This window comes from Rhinolophus sinicus, chromosome 15, assembly GCF_057876585.1.
Source record: "Rhinolophus sinicus isolate RSI-liver-muscle chromosome 15, RSI-T2T, whole genome shotgun sequence".
Lineage (NCBI taxonomy): Eukaryota > Metazoa > Chordata > Mammalia > Chiroptera > Rhinolophidae > Rhinolophus > Rhinolophus sinicus.
In genome coordinates this window covers 90641357-90658855 of record NC_142515.1, presented here as the reverse complement: position 1 = coordinate 90658855, position 17499 = coordinate 90641357, and the positions used below count along the sequence as shown (strand labels likewise).

Sequence of the window (17499 nt, the reverse complement as noted above, 5' to 3'; positions counted from 1 at the left end):
GGCATAGGACCTTGAAAGCACTATGGGTACTGATTTGGGGATTACAAATAAATTTTAGCAAGGAGGCATATATGAAAATACAGAATCTGTGAATAACGAAGATCGACAGCATATACTAATCATGAAATATACATATCTCACATACAACGTTAAAACACAAGCAACAATTGACAGGACTAGAACCTCTCATGCATGTGGGGTCTCTGACTCTCCTGTATGCAGGGTTCCCAAACATACGTATGTATTACATTTGATTATTTTTCTCTTGCTAATCTGTCTCTTGTCTATTCAATTATCAGACTGGCCAGAAGAAGCTTTAGGATAGAGGAAAGTTTGTTCCTCCCCCACACCACAAAGGCACATCTTGGGGTAACTTGTTCTGAACCCCCAGTATTTACGATGTACCCAAACAATTAGGTGACACTGTTTTTTGGCTTTAATTTCTGAGTCAGTTTAAAGACCTTTAAAAACCCCTACACAAATACATCTGTCATTTTAAGCCAAGGTTGGGGAAAAATTCTTCAGAGCTGGCTCATAACTGTTTGCAAAATTGAAAAACACCCTCTAAAGAATAAAACTTTATTGATATTACTAAAGATGAAAAAGTTTCCAGCAAACTCTAAAGGCAATTCCAAAAGGGGACTTATAAAAATGGGTAAAACACCATGAAATTGAACAAAAGCACATAAAAAAAATAATATAATAGTAAGTTGAATATAGCAGCATTCTGCAATTATGTAAAATAAAAACAAACCAAAACATAAATTGACAAGACCTTGGTGTGAAACAGATAAATCAATAACTGTAGTTGGAAATCTTGACAGAAACCCAAAAGTAACTTAGAATAAGCAGAAAAAATAAAGTTATAGAGAACAATTCAACAAATAGAGAATGTATTATTTTCAAGTACACATGGGATAGTCACACAAAAATATACTAGGTACTGCATCACAAAGGGAGTCTCAACAAATTCCAAAGAGGGAATTCAGATCGTGATCTCTAACCAAATTACATTAATTAGAATCAGTAACAAAATACTAACTCCAAAAATATCCCGCATGACTAGAAAGAAAAAACATACCACATTTCACTGTCCTAGGGTTACAGAGAATTCTTAAAATATAAAACACTGAATGATAATAAAAACAACACATATCAAAATCTGTGAGATTCAGATAAAGCACCACTTAACGGGAAATGTAATGATAAGCACATTTATTTCTTTTTTTTTTCTTTCTTTTTAAAAAATTTATTGGGGTGACACTTGTTAGTAAAATTACATAGATTTCAGGTGTACAATTCTGTATTACATCGTCTATAAATCCCATTGTGTGTTCACCACCCAGAGTCAGTTCTCCTTCCATCACCATATATTTGATCAGCACATTTATTTCTTAAAAACAGATTATGTAAATATGCTTGTATGTGCTTACCCTATCTCTGAAAGGTCATACAAGAAATTCTTATCCTTGAGTATAAGAATGGAATGGCTAACATGAAATGTTCGATTTCCTTAGGAATTAGATTAATTGAAACAATAAGATACTACTTTATACCCATCATATTGGTAAATATTAGAAAATGAGATACAACCAAATTCTAGAGAGAGGGATGTGAGGAAATAAGAACTCTTAGGTGCCACTGGTAGGAGTCTAGACAGGTACAACTATTCTGAAGAGTGATTTGGCATTAGTCAGTTCAAGTAGAAAGGTATATACCCTTCTCCCTAGCAATCCCACACTTGTTCATAAACCATAGAGAAACTGAAACATGAGCTCATAAGTGGATTTATATCAGAAGCGTGTTCGCTGTAGAAAGAAACTAGAGGCAACGTAGGCGTCACCGTCACTGAGAACAGAAAACTGAAATGTCATGGAGGTGCATTATACTATACATACAGCAGGCAGCAAGCAATGAACTAGAGACATACAGCACTCTGGACAGATCTTGAAAACATAATGATAAGTGCAAAACAAACAGAAACAGAGCTTCAGCAGTGGTTCAGTGTGGTCACATTCATCTCAAAGCGTGGTGCATCATTAGCATCACGTTGGAACTTAGAAACACAGATTCTCAGGCTCTATCCCAGACCTAACGAATCAGAAATTCTGAGGGCGGGGGGGACCCAGCAAACGGGCTTTTGAACAAGCCCTCCAGATATATATGATTCACGTTAAAGTTTGAGAACCATGGAACAGCACTGTAACATTTATGTAAAAGTAAAATACTTTATCCATAAACACCTTATGTTAAAAAATTAATATAATGTATTATATTTATTCTGAGGCATATACCAAATACAAGAGAAACATGTACACTGGGAAGAGAGAGTAAGGAAAATAGAGGTCACAGATAAGAAAAAACAAAAACAAAAACAGAGGGGGACCTTGCAAAGTCTAGTAGTAAAGGTGCCGTGACCTGAGGAGCTTGATTAATTCAACTGAGATTTCACCACCTCTCAAAAAGGAAAGAGTTCAAAATTCTGAATCCAAAGGCTTCTTTCTCCATCTGCCAAATGTAAGTCACCAACATCTCTTGCCTATTCTTACTGGATTAGATTCCTCATTGGTCTCCCTACACCCACTCAGGGGCTCCTATAGTCAATTCACATGACATACCAGCCAGAGTAATTGTTCTAAAACATAAATGTGAATAAGTCACCTGCCAGCTCAAAAAAATCGTTTTCCAGTGGCTTCCTATCACATTCAAAATAAAATTCAAACTCCTTCCAGTGGTTTGCAAGGCCTGACATGATCTAACCCCCACCCAGCTCTCGGAAACACTGCTCACATCTTCCCTCTCCTTACTCATTACTCTGTTACCAGCCTTGTTACCATTCGGGAACTGCCGGCCTAAGTCTTGGCTCCTGCCTCAGAGCTTGTACACTTGTAGTGTCCTCTGCCTAGAATGTACTCCCCACCCACTTCTATGTGTGACTTTTCCCCTCAGGTCACAGAAGTTCAAGTTTCTGTTCAAATGCTACCTCCTCAGGCCTTCCCTGGTCTCCATCTAAATTAGCTACTCCTGTCCCTCTTTAGCCCCTCACCCTGAGCTGATTTTCACAGACACTAAACAAATACACAGTGCTGTCCTTCTCATTAAAAAACACAGCAAATAAAAAAAGAAAAAAAACACAGCAAAGGACTTGGCTTTGCTTGTTCATCTCCATACCAGAATTTAACAATGTTTCTCAACCCGGGTACTACTAACCATTTGAAAAGCATGATTTTTGTGGTTAAGGAGTCTCCTGCATAGTGCAGGGTGTTTTGTATACCTGGACCCTGCTCATTAAATGTCAGAGGAACCTCTCAATTATTGTGACAAAATATTTATTCACAGGTCATTGTACATAATTATGAATGCATCGCAGTATAATTTCTCAAAAAATGGGAGTTGGATCAAAATGTATGTACATTTTGAGACAGATGTTACAAAATAAACATTGTAAAACTTAAATATATAGACATATACAAATATACTTAGATGGCTTTTTTCTTTTTTTTGATTGACTTTTGTTTTTGACATAACTTGCACAAAATATTCCAAGGAAAAATTACATTAAATCCATATATAAACTTAGAAAGCAATTTCTCCTCTCTATACTTACCTTTCCCAAACCAAGAACAGTATATATCTTTTGATTTATTTGGGTCTTTATTTCTGCCTCCTGAAAAAACCAACTTACCTTTTTGAAGTAATGAGATATATAAAAGTACAATCCATATCCACACTGCAACGTAATTCAGTTGATATACTTCTCAGCCTCTAGTCTCAAATTTTATTTCCTTAGATTATACATCAGAATGCAATTGTATAATTGTGTAATACAATTCAACGACAAGGCCATGATTATCAGAGGATCTGTTCAGACACTCAATTACTTATTTATTTCTATGTGAACAGAACTTTATTCCACTTCAAGTATAATTTATGTATGTCAACAATTGTTCATCAGTTGGTCATCTGATAACATTTACACCACCTGGACATCTGATATCATTTTCTCTTTGGTGGCTCCTGTGCATTTAGTACAACATACCCTATGTAGAAAATGTTCCCTTTAATCTTTTCTCTTATTGCAAAATCAATTAAAGGAAACTGAAATTTAGTTAGCTTCCCCTACCACAGAAGAAGTTCTTTCTAACAGGTACAAATGAAGAAGGAACATCAAAAGACTTAGAAAAAGTGAAACTTTACTATTCTGTTTTATCAGTGACGTTTGGATCAGTCTCTGGTGTACTAATCAAAGCCCACATTGCTTCAGAAAAAGATAAGTGCTTGCTCTGGGCATGAAAACAAAATCATCATGCCTTGATTCTCTCATACAGGCTCAAAGAAATAAAAATTATTAGTATGGAAAGAGAAAATAAAGTGAAATAAGGTTCTATGAAAACAATTTGGCAATACGTATCAAGTCTTAAAAATGCTCACACTGTTTCTAGTTATTTCACTTGTAAGAATCCGATTTAAGGAAATATCAGAAATGCTATCAAAGATATATTCAAAAAGATGTTAACTGCAGCAATATAGAGAACAGAACTAACTGGAAAACAGCCTGGTACCACTTAAGAGTACAAGTGATATAATACCCAATTAACTATTGTTTAAGCCATTTAAACATTTAAGCCACTTAAACATAAAGACATTTAAACATCTCACGAAACAAGGAGTCTGGAGGTAAGATGTCCAGGTTTAGTGCACCAGCTCAATATCATCACGAAGAAACCGTGCCCTCTCTACCTCTTTGATCTGCGATTCGCAACAGGTCTGCTTCTCATCCTTAGTTAAAGCACCGCCCCACGGTCACAACATGGCTGCTACAATACACACATCCACATATGAAATGACATAGTGGAATGGGGGCTCAAAAGCTTTCACCTTGCAAGAGTTTTTACACCTGCAAAGAAACATGTCAACGCACACACACCAAAAAATAAAACAAACACCCAGCAGAGTTTCCTTTATATGTTACTGGGCAAAACAGGATCCACGTCTACCCCTAGACCAACCCACTGGTGACAGGGAATGGACTGCCATGACTAGTTCAGACCGCCAAAAATTCATTCCCTGGGGCTGGGATAAGGACCTTTCCTCCCTGAAATCAAAGGTCCTCCCTGAATCCGCCATCCCATTTATGTCAACAAAATAGGGATTTTGACAGTAAAGAAGGAGAAAAAAGGTAGGCAATAAGCAGGACCTGTTACAAATCTATTTATCCAAGAACAGAGGAATGGTGAAATAAATCATGGTGTTTATACCATTAATCATGCTTTTGGAGAAATTTTAATGATAGAGAAAAGTGCTTTCAATACAATGCTGAGTAAGGAAAAAAGACTGTAAAAAGTGATGTACAAAACGATCTCAATTTTCTTTAAAAAATATATACACAAACATAAATGCAGAAAAAAAGACTGTAAGGAAATATAATAAAAGGTAAACAGCAATGATCTCTGATTTACAAAAGTTTTTATTTTCTTAGATTCTGCATTTCCCAATTTTTCTACAAGAAAAAAAAAGAGAACTATTTATAACAAAAATTTGTAATAGGGGTTCCATTATCTTATTTTCATTCACTTGACAAAAACAGCACACTTGTGCTCATCACAAACATTGATAAAAAATTATTGTTCAAGTATATACTTGTATCATGTTGGACTAAGCTGTAACCTACAGAAGTTTATAATCTTGGTGGCTTATAAGTAAATGACTTCCAACAAACACTAGATATACCCTACAGTTTAGATTTAAAACTGATATAAAAAGCATTGTCCCTTCAAAGTTTTGATTCATTTATCACTTAAGATGTCCAGAAAAACCCTTTAAGTTAGCCAAACATCAAATAACAGGATAAAGCCAAATACAAACTATGACTTACTCAGATTCATTCATTCAACAATACTGAGAGCCTACTATGTGTCAGGCATGGTGCTAGGTCCTAACATGAAGAATACTGCTGATGATTAAATAAACAATTTCATATTATACTGAAAGATCTATTCATAAATGTACTTTTTTTATTTGATTGTCAGCTCCTAGAGCTAGCATGAATCTTAATTATTTTATCCTCAGAGTCTGCCATAAAGTTGGCACTCAAGGAACATTCGTTGATGAATGAGGAAAAATACACGTAACAAAATATTCTGAATATATTTTATGTGTATAAAAATCATTGTGGATTTTTTGTATGTGCTTTATTGAATATATTAATGCACTGAAATTTCTTAAAGTATGTGAGTTAATAATCAGACGATTTGGCACAATATTTATCTTTTGAAAAAGTTGTTTCATTAAATGACTAATTAAAACTTCACTAAGTTCTGTATTCTCTTCAGCCTCTAAAACCTCATGCTAGCAAACACACAAAGAAATAAACATTCAATGTGTCTTTCAAACATCCATACTTTTGACTTATTGTCTATTGAACTATGATGTTCATAGGAAGAGGGAAGCTTTTCAATGTTATTGTCTGCGAGTATGATCTCCATCCAGCCCAGGGACCTATTTAGAGACTAGGAATTGACTAAGCAGGAGGGAAAATGTGCTTTTTCTTAGTTTCTCTCATTAACCTTTGTCGTCATAGATGATACTAAATGAACTTGAGGAACTGGCAGGTAACATTGAACTTTTCTGGTCCTGCTTATCTAACTAAAGAGGAAGGTCTATTTCTCTTGTCATTTATTTTTCTGGCAGTTTTAGAACAACTGCTGCTTCTTTGGTTGAGCCCCAAGTGAGACAGTGGAGTTGTGTTTAGGAGAGATGCTACATGAACAATAAACCTTTAATCACCAAAAACATACTCAGTACACACTCTGAGGGAGAGGCAAAACTAAATACAAGAACAGCAAGCAGACTCAATTTTCTCATCTCCTGTTTATTTTGGAACAGTATAAACTCGATTACCTACCCTATTTCAAAGTTAGTTCTCTTTTGTTTGCCAAGCATGTACAGCTGAATCAATGGACGTTAAATATGAACGTGCTCCCTATATATAGTGGAATGTGTCCACCATCCTCAAGCCTTGCGTTAGGTCCTAAAATAGTTTTATATTTTAAACATAAAAGGAAAATATTTTTATATCAATTAAAACATCTCTATCACTTTAATTACTGAAAGTAACAAAGTTTATAAATTCTGTCAGTGTTCTCATTTAAATTTCTTCTACTAAAGAATGGAAAGTGATTAAAAAAAAAAAAAAAAGACAGTATGATAGTTCCAACAGATCCAGTTTAATTTTTACCTCTATACTGAAATAGCCTCTGTCCACATAGTCACCCAAAAAGAGGTAGCGTGTGTTACTAGGTGATCCTCCAACTTCAAACAACTTCATCAGGTCAAAGAATTGTCCATGAATGTCACCACACACTAGAGAAAAGACACAGGGTGAGGTAAAAAATTATGTCTTTAAAAGAAAAAGGGAATTATACCAATAGAGATCACAGTTTAACTTTTAAATCACTTTCACTTTTGACTGGACTGCTCTATAACTATAGTAAATCTAGCAATACTGAAACAGTCCTACTGGAAATAATAAACATTTTAAATTGTATTTCTTTTTTTTTAAAGATTTTATTGGGGAACAGTGTGTATTTTTCCAGGATTTTTTCCAAGTTTTTGTCCTTTCAATCTTAGTTGTGGAGGGTGCCATTCAGCTTCAAGTTGTTGTCCTTTCAGTCTTAGCTGTGGAGGGCGCAGCTCAGATCCAGGTCCAGTTGCTGTTTCTAGTTGTAGGGGGCGCAGCCCACCATCCCTTGGGGGAGTCGAACCGGCAACCTTGTGGTTGAGAGCCCACTGGCCCATGTGGTAATTGAACCCGCAGCCTTTGTAGTTAGGAGCACAAAGCTCCAACCTCCTGAGCCACCGGGCCGGCCCCCAAATTGTATTTCTTTAGTGAACCACAAATATACTAAACAATCCTAAAAACGTCTCCTAATTCCTAGAAAAATCATCACACATTTTTTTTTAAATTGGGGAATATTGGGGAACAGTGTGTTTCTTCAGGGCCCATCAGATCCAAGTCGTTGTCCTTCAATCTAGTTGTGGAGGGCACAGCTCAGCTCCAAGTCCAGTCGCCGTTTTTCAATCTTTAGTTGCAGGGGGCACAGCCCACTATCCCATGCGGGAATTGAACCGGCAACCTTGTTGTTGAGAGCTCGTGCTCTAACCCACTGAGCCATCTGGCTGCCCCATCACACATTTTACTTGGTTATTTGTGATCATTTCTCAACTCTTAGTACCATCATGCAAACACTTCTCATACCTGTGATTGGAGCATCTACTTCTATCATGGTCTTCTCTTGTCTCAGGATAGCAGCCCCATCATTGATTATCTTTAAGGCTACTTCCTCTTCCAGTCGCCCTTCCTTCACCAAATGGTTTCTCAAGACATCAATTTTAGGTTTCCCATTCTCAAACACTTCCTTCAAAGTAAGCCGCTGGGTTGGAGGAAAGGGAACAGCTAAAAAGAGAGAAAAAATTATTTAAAATACTTAAATGTATAGAGAACAACCATGAACACATTTCTTTAATGTAACAAGTGAAACCTAATATAGTACCATGATTCCATATCCATACCACAAGAACTATGTGGGGGAAAAATTCCAAGATATTGTATATCATAAACGATCGATTCCAATTTTTAAAAAGGCCACGGTTAAAGTCAGTCATTTAAAAGGTGTATGTGTACGTGTGTGTGCATAAATTATAATGTTTTACATATAAATATTGAAGACTTGAAGTTGATTCAGTAAATAAGCTAAAAGTGAGACAAGGGACTAGACAATACGAATATTTATTTATGGAAAAGATGTTAAAAATGAAAAACTGTGGTTAAAAAAGAGGAAAAGAAATCACGACACAAGAGCATTTATGTCTTCCAAAGAACTGACCTAATGAAACCTTATGTTTCAGAAGTTTGATTTCTTTTCCTGATCAGGGGAATTATAGTTGTATACTTTATTCTTAAAAGATAATTGCTTAAAATATTACTGATAACAAGAACCCCACTAAAAGGAGGCAGCCCTTCCTGAGAATAACTTGCTATATAGTAACAGCATATTCTTAAGAACAGATACGGAAGGTCTAGTGGTGTTTTCTAATCTGGAATGCCAACAACTTCAACTTATAATGGATATAAAGTTTATATAAATTCATGGTGAACTAGCAACGTTAACAACAAATATTTTTAACATTTTAAAATTGCCTCATTTACCAACATTATAATTTAGTCTACTTTAGATTCCCTGTGATCTGATAGCCACAAGTCTATAAACCACAAATTTAAAAGGAGGGGCTCATTTTAACATGTGATTTATGTCTGGTGGTTCCACTTCTAGCTTTATGGAAGTGCTATTAAGAACTAAGTTGAAATCTACAGGCACTTTAAAAATTTTAGACTTGATCTAGTCATATCATTTTGTACTGTTTATAAGTAAAGAAAGTCCTATGGTAAGTTTTGTCATGCTCTTAGCTACACTTGACTCATTCTGACTATTCAAAGCTCATTGAAAAATACAATAGCAGCTATTGACCAATAAATACTACATTGAGATAAAGGACGATATATATTATCCCAGTTTACCCAGGTCAGGCCTAGATTTCAACTAATTGTTAATAGTGTCCCCTTTCACCCTCAAAAGTATCCCAATTTGAAGGATAAATAAGTCTGTGTTATAAGATGGATTATCAATATACTATTTTAATAGGATAATCTACTTCTAAAATAAAACAAAAATAAAATATTATGGTAAATCTTTCATTTATTCACCTGGTGAGTCTCTAAGACAGGGTGAAAGGTTAGTCCTGAACAGGTTTCCTGAAATTTTTACTAAAATGTAATGGTACTATGGTTGTGTTTAACAATAACAAAAAAAAATCTTTTATAGTTTAGAGATTCTTAGTAAAATATTTTCAGATGAAATCATACGTTATTTGACACAATTATATTAAGATAATGAGGGGACAGGGAATAAGCAGTGGGACAGATGAAAAAAGACGGAGCGAGTTACTAGCTGTCGAAACTGGGTGATGTTCAGTTGGAAGTTCATATAATACGGTGCTCTCTAGCGTTGTAATATGTTTGACATCCTTATAATTAAAAAAAGGTAGAAAGAATTACCAAAACTAATAAGAGTATAAGCTTCAGAGAAACTTCCTTTAGAGAAATTTACATGAGGCTCAATCAAGAGATATATTTAATCTAATTTCTTGTGGGTGACTTCAGAGAACCACCTGTCCTCTGAAATCTTGATCCCAAAAATAGAGAAATGGAAGAGTCCACACTTAACCATTCCCCTTTTCATACTTAATTTACCTCTTTTTGGTTTTTAAATTCTTAGGTTCAGCCCTTTCCCAGTTTTGAAATGAACCCCACAGAAAATCTGCTCTTTTTAATCTCCCACTTTGTAAATCAAAGAAATTGATCAATAAACTAAAAACATGAAATAATATAAAATCAAGTATGTTGGAATCATAAAAAAAAAGTACCATAACAAAGGTAGTGTTATTTTACTTCTACCAGTAGTATTATTACTACTAATAAAAATAATTTTCCTCCAGTATTACTCAGTTGTAATCAGAGAACAGTTTACAAAAAAGGGAACCCACTTTTCTTATATATCATAAAAGTTATGTAAGTAGAGATAACAACAATCTAAAGAGCTCCTGAGGGAGAAATTCAGTTATTTTTTTCTTTCTTTCAAATGTTTCAGTTGCAATTTATTTAAAACAAAACAAGTACACAAGTCAGTTAAATGAAAGCAAAAGAAAGGTTAAAATGGATCAAGGGGATTATACCCTGCTAGGAGAAATGGGACACAGCTGAGCCAGGAACATTAAGAGGAATTAAGGTTGGCTTGGGACACACATAACAGAAAGTTCCAGAAGACTTCTAGGTTTTTAGGTTAAGGCAAATAAAATCAGTGTCTGTCAAAGCAGGAAAAAAGAATGTTCAGCTTGAAAAGAGTGGGTCCTACTGCCCCTCAAGTTACTCCTAACTATCTTAGAAGCTCTGAATTCTACCTCCCTTCTTTTACTTAGTTCTATACACACTGTAGTTGACGGTGATTCATAGGAGTGGAAACAGCCACAGTCTTGAGAAGACTAAAAGAAATCCTGCTAGGTTTTGGTGATGAAGGAAATAGCAGGAACTTTCCAATTAAACTTTAAATCTCCATTTAAAAAAATATGTATCTCCCAGATATTTTTGCTTTTGTTGCTTGTGCTTTTTGGTGTCATATCCATAAAAAGCTTACGAAAACCAATGTCAAGGAGCTTTTCCCCTATGTTTTCTTCTAGAAATTTCACAGTTTCAGGTCTTACATTCAAGTCTTTAATCCATTTTGAGTTAATTTTTGCAAGTGGTGTAAGGTTAAGGGTATAATTACATTCCTCTGCATGTGGTTATCCAGTTTTCCCAACATCATTTACTGGAGACTATCCTTTCCCCTTGAGTTATCTTCACTCCTTTGTCAAATATTAGTTGACTATATACCACAAGTTTATTTCTGGGCACTCGATTGTTCTATTGGTCTGTGCATCCATTTTTATGCCAGTACCATTCCATTTTGATTTCTATAGGTTTATAGTATAGTTTGAAATCAGGAAGTGTGATGCTTCTAGCTTTGCTCTTCTTTCTCAGGATTACTTTGGCTATTTGGGGTCTTTTGTGGTTCCATACAAATTTTTAGAATTGTTTTCTCTATTTCTGTGAAAAATGCTATTGGAATTTTGATAGAGATTGCACTAAATCTATAGATGGCTTTGGGTAGTACAGACATTTTAATAATATTCTTCTGATCCACGAACACAGGATATTTTTCCATTTGTTTGTGTCTTCTTTTATGTCTTTCAATAAAATCTTGTAGTTTTCAGTGTAAGATCTTTTACCTCCTTGGTTAAATTTATTCCTAAGTATTTTATAGTTTTTGATGCTATCCTTCCTGGATTGTTTATATCTTTTTCAAATATTTTGTTATTAGTGTACACTACTGATTTCTATATCTTGATTTTGTATATTGAAATTTTACTGAATTCATTAATTCTAGCAGTTCTTTGGTGAAGTCTTTAGGATTTTCTATATATAAGACAATCATCTGCAAACAAAGATAATTTCACATCTTCCTTTCTGATTTACATGCATTTTATTTCTTTTTCTTGCCTGATTGCTCTAACTAGGACTTCCAGTACTATACTGAATGGGAGTGGTGAAGTGGGAACCCTGGTATTATTCCAGATCTTAGAGGAAAAGTTTTCATTTCAGTCTTTCATTGTTGAGTATGATGTTGGCTGTGGAATTGTCATACAAAAGGCCTTTATTATTTTGAGTTATGTTCTTTCTATAACCAGTTTGTTCAGTGATTTTATCATGAAAAGATGTATTTTGTCAAATGCTTTTTCTGCATCTATTTAGATGATCATCATTTTTATCTTTCAGTGTATTAATGTGGTGTATCACATTTGATTTGAATATGTTGAATCATCCTTGCATTCCAGGATAGATCTCACTTGATCATGGTAAATGTTGAATCTGGTTTGCTAACATATTGTTAAGAATTTCTGCATCTATATTCATCAAGGATATTGGTTTGTAGTGTTCATTTCTTGTAGTTTCCTTATCTGGCCTTGGTGTCAGGGTAATGCCAGCCTCAAAAAATGAGTTTGGGAGCGATCCTTCCTCTTCAATTTTTTGGAAGAGTTTGAGAAGAATTGGCATTAATTCTTCTTTAAATATTTGGTAGAATTCACTAATGAAACCATCTCATTCTGGGCTTTTCTTTGTTGACAGATGTTTGATTACTGATTCAATTTCATTTGTTATTGGTCTGTTCAGATTTTCTACTTCATGATTCAGTCCAATTTGTTAGTGTATAATTGTTCATAGTAGTCTCTTATGATCCGTTGTATTTCTGTGGTATCAATTGTAATGTCTCCTTTTATATTTCTGATTCTATTTATTTGAGTCTTCTCTCTTTTTTCTGTCTAGTTGAGGTTTATTAATTTTGTTAATCTTTCCAAAAAAAAACACAACTTTTAACTTTCTGATCTTTTCTATTGATTTTTCTGGTCTCTACTTCATTTATTTCTGCTCTGATCTTTGTTATTTCAGTGGCAAAAGCTGCTGGGTTTATCTGTTGAGCTGGTCGCTGAACCCCAATCACTGCTATAGTGTGGCTGCTATTAGTATAGCCCCTTCATTCTACTCAGTTCTCTGCTCAAATGTTACCTCTTCAGGGATTTCTTCCCTGACCATTTTATCTGAACAAAACAAAACCTCTTCCCTTGACACTGTCCAGCGGAAAAAGTTTGGTTCTTCATCAATTTCTAAATAAGTACTTTAAGGTATATACTATATGCACATTCACTGTTGAGACATACAAATTAAGTCTGAGCCAGATAACAATTGTTGAATTCTGTAATTATGCAACCAAATGTTCTTCTCAGACATAGCAAACTCCTGCTCAACCTTTCATCCTAAAATTCCGTCCTACTCAAAGTGTAGTCTGGGGATCAACAGTATCAAAATCACCTGGGAGCTTGTCAGAAATGCTAAATATCTGGCCCTAGCTCCGACCTACTGAAATCAGAACCCGCATGTTAACAAGATCCTCAGCTACACATTAGATCAAAGAAGCACGACTATAATTCACTGATAATCCTGTCTGTACGTTAGAATAACCTAGGAAGCTTCTGAAAACTCGTGTGCTGCTTAATGACAAGGGTATGTTCTGAGAAGCGTATCATTAGGCAATTTCGTTGTTTATGCCAACATCATAGAGTGCACTACCACAGACCTAAGCGGTATATAGCCTACTCCACATGGGCTGAATGGTACAGCCTATTGCTCCTCAGCTACAAACTTGTACAGGATGTTACTGTACTGAATACTGCAGGCAACTGTAACACAACGGTAAGTATCTAAACATATCTAAACAGAAAACGTACAGTAAAATACAGTACACAGTACTTTTATAGGACTGGCAGCACAGTGAGTTTATTTACAGCAGCATCACCAGAAACACGTGAGTAATATGTCGCACTGTGATGCTACTAATGCTACAACATCACGAAGCAATAGGAATTTCCCACTCCATTATAATCTCAGGGGACCATGTTGTATACGTGGTCCATTGTTAACCGAAACGTTGTTATGTGCCACATGACTGTATAACGTCCTCATTCCATTGCTAGAAATTTGGATTCAATTGATTTTAGATTGGTGACACAGAAACTGGTATTTCAAAACGCTCTCCAGGTGAGTCTCATGTGTGGATTAAGAACCATTGCTCTAATTTAATCATAACAAGAATGCACTATTTTCCCCTAATTTTATATCACTTTAAATACTTGTCTTTTTCTCAATTCATCCTTCTTTAACTCTAGAGCTGTACTGTCTGCGAAGGTAGGCACCAGCCACATGTAGCCATTTAAACTTAAATTTTAATACATTAAAATTCATTAAAATGTGAAATTTAGTTCCTCAAGTTGCACACGCCACATTTCAATGCTCAATAGCTTCACATGCCTAGTGGTCACCACAGTGGAAAGCACCAATATAGGATATTTGCATCACTTCAGAAAGTTATGTTGAACAGCACTGCTCTAGAATATTTACTCAAAAAACACAACAGCATTAAATAGTTAATCTGAGCAAACTTAGCTAGTATAGTGAAAAAAAAACCCACAAAAAAATAAAAGCACTATTCAAACAGGAAATTAAAGTGTAAGATTCTAAAAGCAGTTAAAAATAATGAAACTCAGGAATGATCTAAGAGCAAGGGAATATTTGGGTTGAATGCAGATAAAAAGTTGGCCTTTTTATAATTGGTGCTCTAGGCAATCTGTGCAACAAGTTCTTTCTTTTAGTCATCTGAAATCAAACTGCTTTAACGAGAAAGGCTTTAAGAAATTTGAAAAGTTTTAAAAGTTAGAAAATTGGGGTTTGTGGGGGATGATGCTCTACATAAATTCTCATTAACATCACACATTAAACTAAAAGCAGATAGCTAAATGCTAAGCATAACTGCATTAATAAGGCTAGGCGCAGCCAAAGGTGTTACTAGATAAGCTTCCTGATTTTGAGCGTTAGGAGTCAAGTCGCTATGAGTATTCTTCCACCTGTCTTAAGGTGGCCATAAGCACGCCTTTCTCTTGGGAGTCCTTCAACCCAGGAGTGTGGTACAAGGTTATGGGGAAGCACAGGTTTTGCCAAACATTTCACTCATACCAGCGGGCTGGGAGGATTCCAGTTACTCCGTATCTTTGCCAGCACTTTGTATTGATCAGCTTTTAAATTTTATTCCATTATAGTTGAGTGTCTACTGGCATCTCTTTGTGGCTCTAATCAACATTTCCCTGATAAGTGGTGATACTGGGCACCTGTCCTCTTGTTTATTAGCCATCTGACGATCTTCTTTTGGGACACGCCTAATTAATTCTTTTGTCCATTTAAAAATTTACTTCAGATACTTTTTCCACGGACTGATAGAAGTTCTGATATATTCTGGGTATGTGTCCTTTAACATACATACTTTTTTCCTCCTTTAATCATCTTTATTTACATAAGCATACAATTCAATGAGTTTTGACAATCATTATAACAGAACTGACTTGATAGCAATTCCTTACACTTTCTTTTTGAAAACAGACAAATCTAATTTCTTTACGGAAATAATGGATGTATCATAATTTAACCATTTTCTTACTGTTGGATGGTTAGACTAATTTTTTTAAAATTATTTACTATTATTAATTATACCGTTGTGAACATTATCCTGTTTTTCTCTAAATCTTTGATTATTTCTCTATGATAGATTTCTAGAACTTGTATGTACTGAACATCTATTACTGTGTAACAAATTACCCCAAAACTTAGTGGCTTAAACCAACAAGAACTGTTGTTATCATCTCTCACAGGTTCTGTGGACCATGAATTCAAACAGTGGACACAGTGGGGCTGGTTTGTCCCTGCTCCACGATGCCTGGGGTCTCCACTGGACACGTGACAGCAAGCACCTGGGATCATCTAAAAGTCCAGTCACTCACTCATCTAGGGGTTCATGCTGGCTGTCAGCTGAGGCTTAGCTCAGGTTCTGGATGAGAATATGTATGGGTGGCCTCTTCATGTGACTGACCTTCCTCCCACCATGGTGACTGAGTTCCAAAACATGCATCTTAAGATAAGGAGAAAGCCAGGAGGAACCAGTATCCTTTTTCTATCGTGGCTTCAGAAGCCACATTGCGTCATTCCCGCCATACTCAATTGATTGGAGCAATCACAAGCCTGCCCAAGTGCAAAGGGAGAGGAGACAGATTCCACCTATTGATAAAGAGTGGCAAATTCTGTGAGCATGTAAGATTAGAAATATTTGCTATGGCAATTTCCTGAAAACAGAATCTGTCAATACTTTCTCTATATAGAAGAAAAAAATAAAAAGCCAAATTACCAATGCCTCTAACAATACCTTTAAATCAGACCCCTTTTTAAATGGGCAATTCTATATTTTCCAAGCTATTACCAAATGACAATATCTACTAATATTACAGGAAAAACATTAAAGTAGATTGTTCTCCAATGTTTCAAAATAATTTAGGATGCCATATTAGAAGTTGTATATACTAAATATTTTCTGATTTGCCAGTTGTGAAAACAAACAAAACTCATAATTTTTCTTATTAAATAAACAGAAAGGATAAAAATGCGAAAAACACAAACTATTAAGGTAAAGCATACATTTTAGAAATACTTGATTCAAAACAAAATGCAGTTTCCAGTTGAAACATGGCTAGTAACTCCTGATGTAATATCCCTTAACTTCTAACTAAAATACATATGAAAATAGGAAACAGAACAAACTGAAAACTCTCACCATAAAAACTGTAAATGACTGACAACAATTCACCAAGTATCTTCAAGGCATTCATTCAAATAATTTTACTGAACTGCTACTATGTGTCAGGCACTGTTCTATGTGTAGTAATAAAGTTTTGATCAAGACAAATCATAATGCATAAACACATACATAGGTATCTATAAAAATCATAAAATATTTCCTCATAGGTAGATACCACAGTTTACTTACTTATAATTTATTTAACCAATCTCCAGTTTTTGGAAATCTGTTATTGTTACATATTTTGCTGTTACAATGTCTGTAGCAGATTTTATTTTCCAAAAATGGCTGCAACAGTATTTCCCAGTCCACTCTTCTGCAATGTAACTTTGCCCCTTCCCTATCAAGAAATGGAGTCTAATTCCCTTCTCCTAGCATCCAAGCTGGCCTTCGTGACTTGCTTTAACTAATAAGTTGCAGCAGACGTGGCTTTCAGCTTCTGCCTTGGTCTCCTGGAATGCTTCTTCTCCAAGAGAGCAGGTGCTCTAGTCAATATCCCCAGCTGAATCAGCCTTTCAGTGACCTCAGCCCAGGCTCAACTCAATTCAAGTTTAAGACTGCAAGTACGTATTTTGTAGGGCGCTTACTACATACCAAACACTAAATAGGCTCT

The 17499-nt window shown here is 35.3% G+C and overlaps 1 protein-coding gene across 6 annotated transcripts in view; it reads right to left on the bottom strand.

Moving 5' to 3' along the window:
* The window catches only part of PPP3CC (protein phosphatase 3 catalytic subunit gamma), a 74322-nt gene that overhangs the window by 34884 nt on the left and 21939 nt on the right, over positions 1 to 17499 (bottom strand). For 4 of the 6 annotated variants that reach the window (XM_019714490.3, XM_019714500.3, XM_019714473.3 and 1 more), the window contains exons 2-3: positions 8258 to 8455; positions 7238 to 7362 (exon numbers count right to left, since the gene is read on the bottom strand). In XM_019714490.3, coding sequence (XP_019570049.1) covers positions 7238 to 7362; positions 8258 to 8455 — 323 coding nt within the window. Of the gene's footprint in view, positions 1 to 7237; positions 7363 to 8257; positions 8456 to 16127; positions 16277 to 17499 lie in introns of those variants that run through there. The other 2 variants (XM_074338252.2, XM_074338253.2) reach the window with 1 other exon arrangement.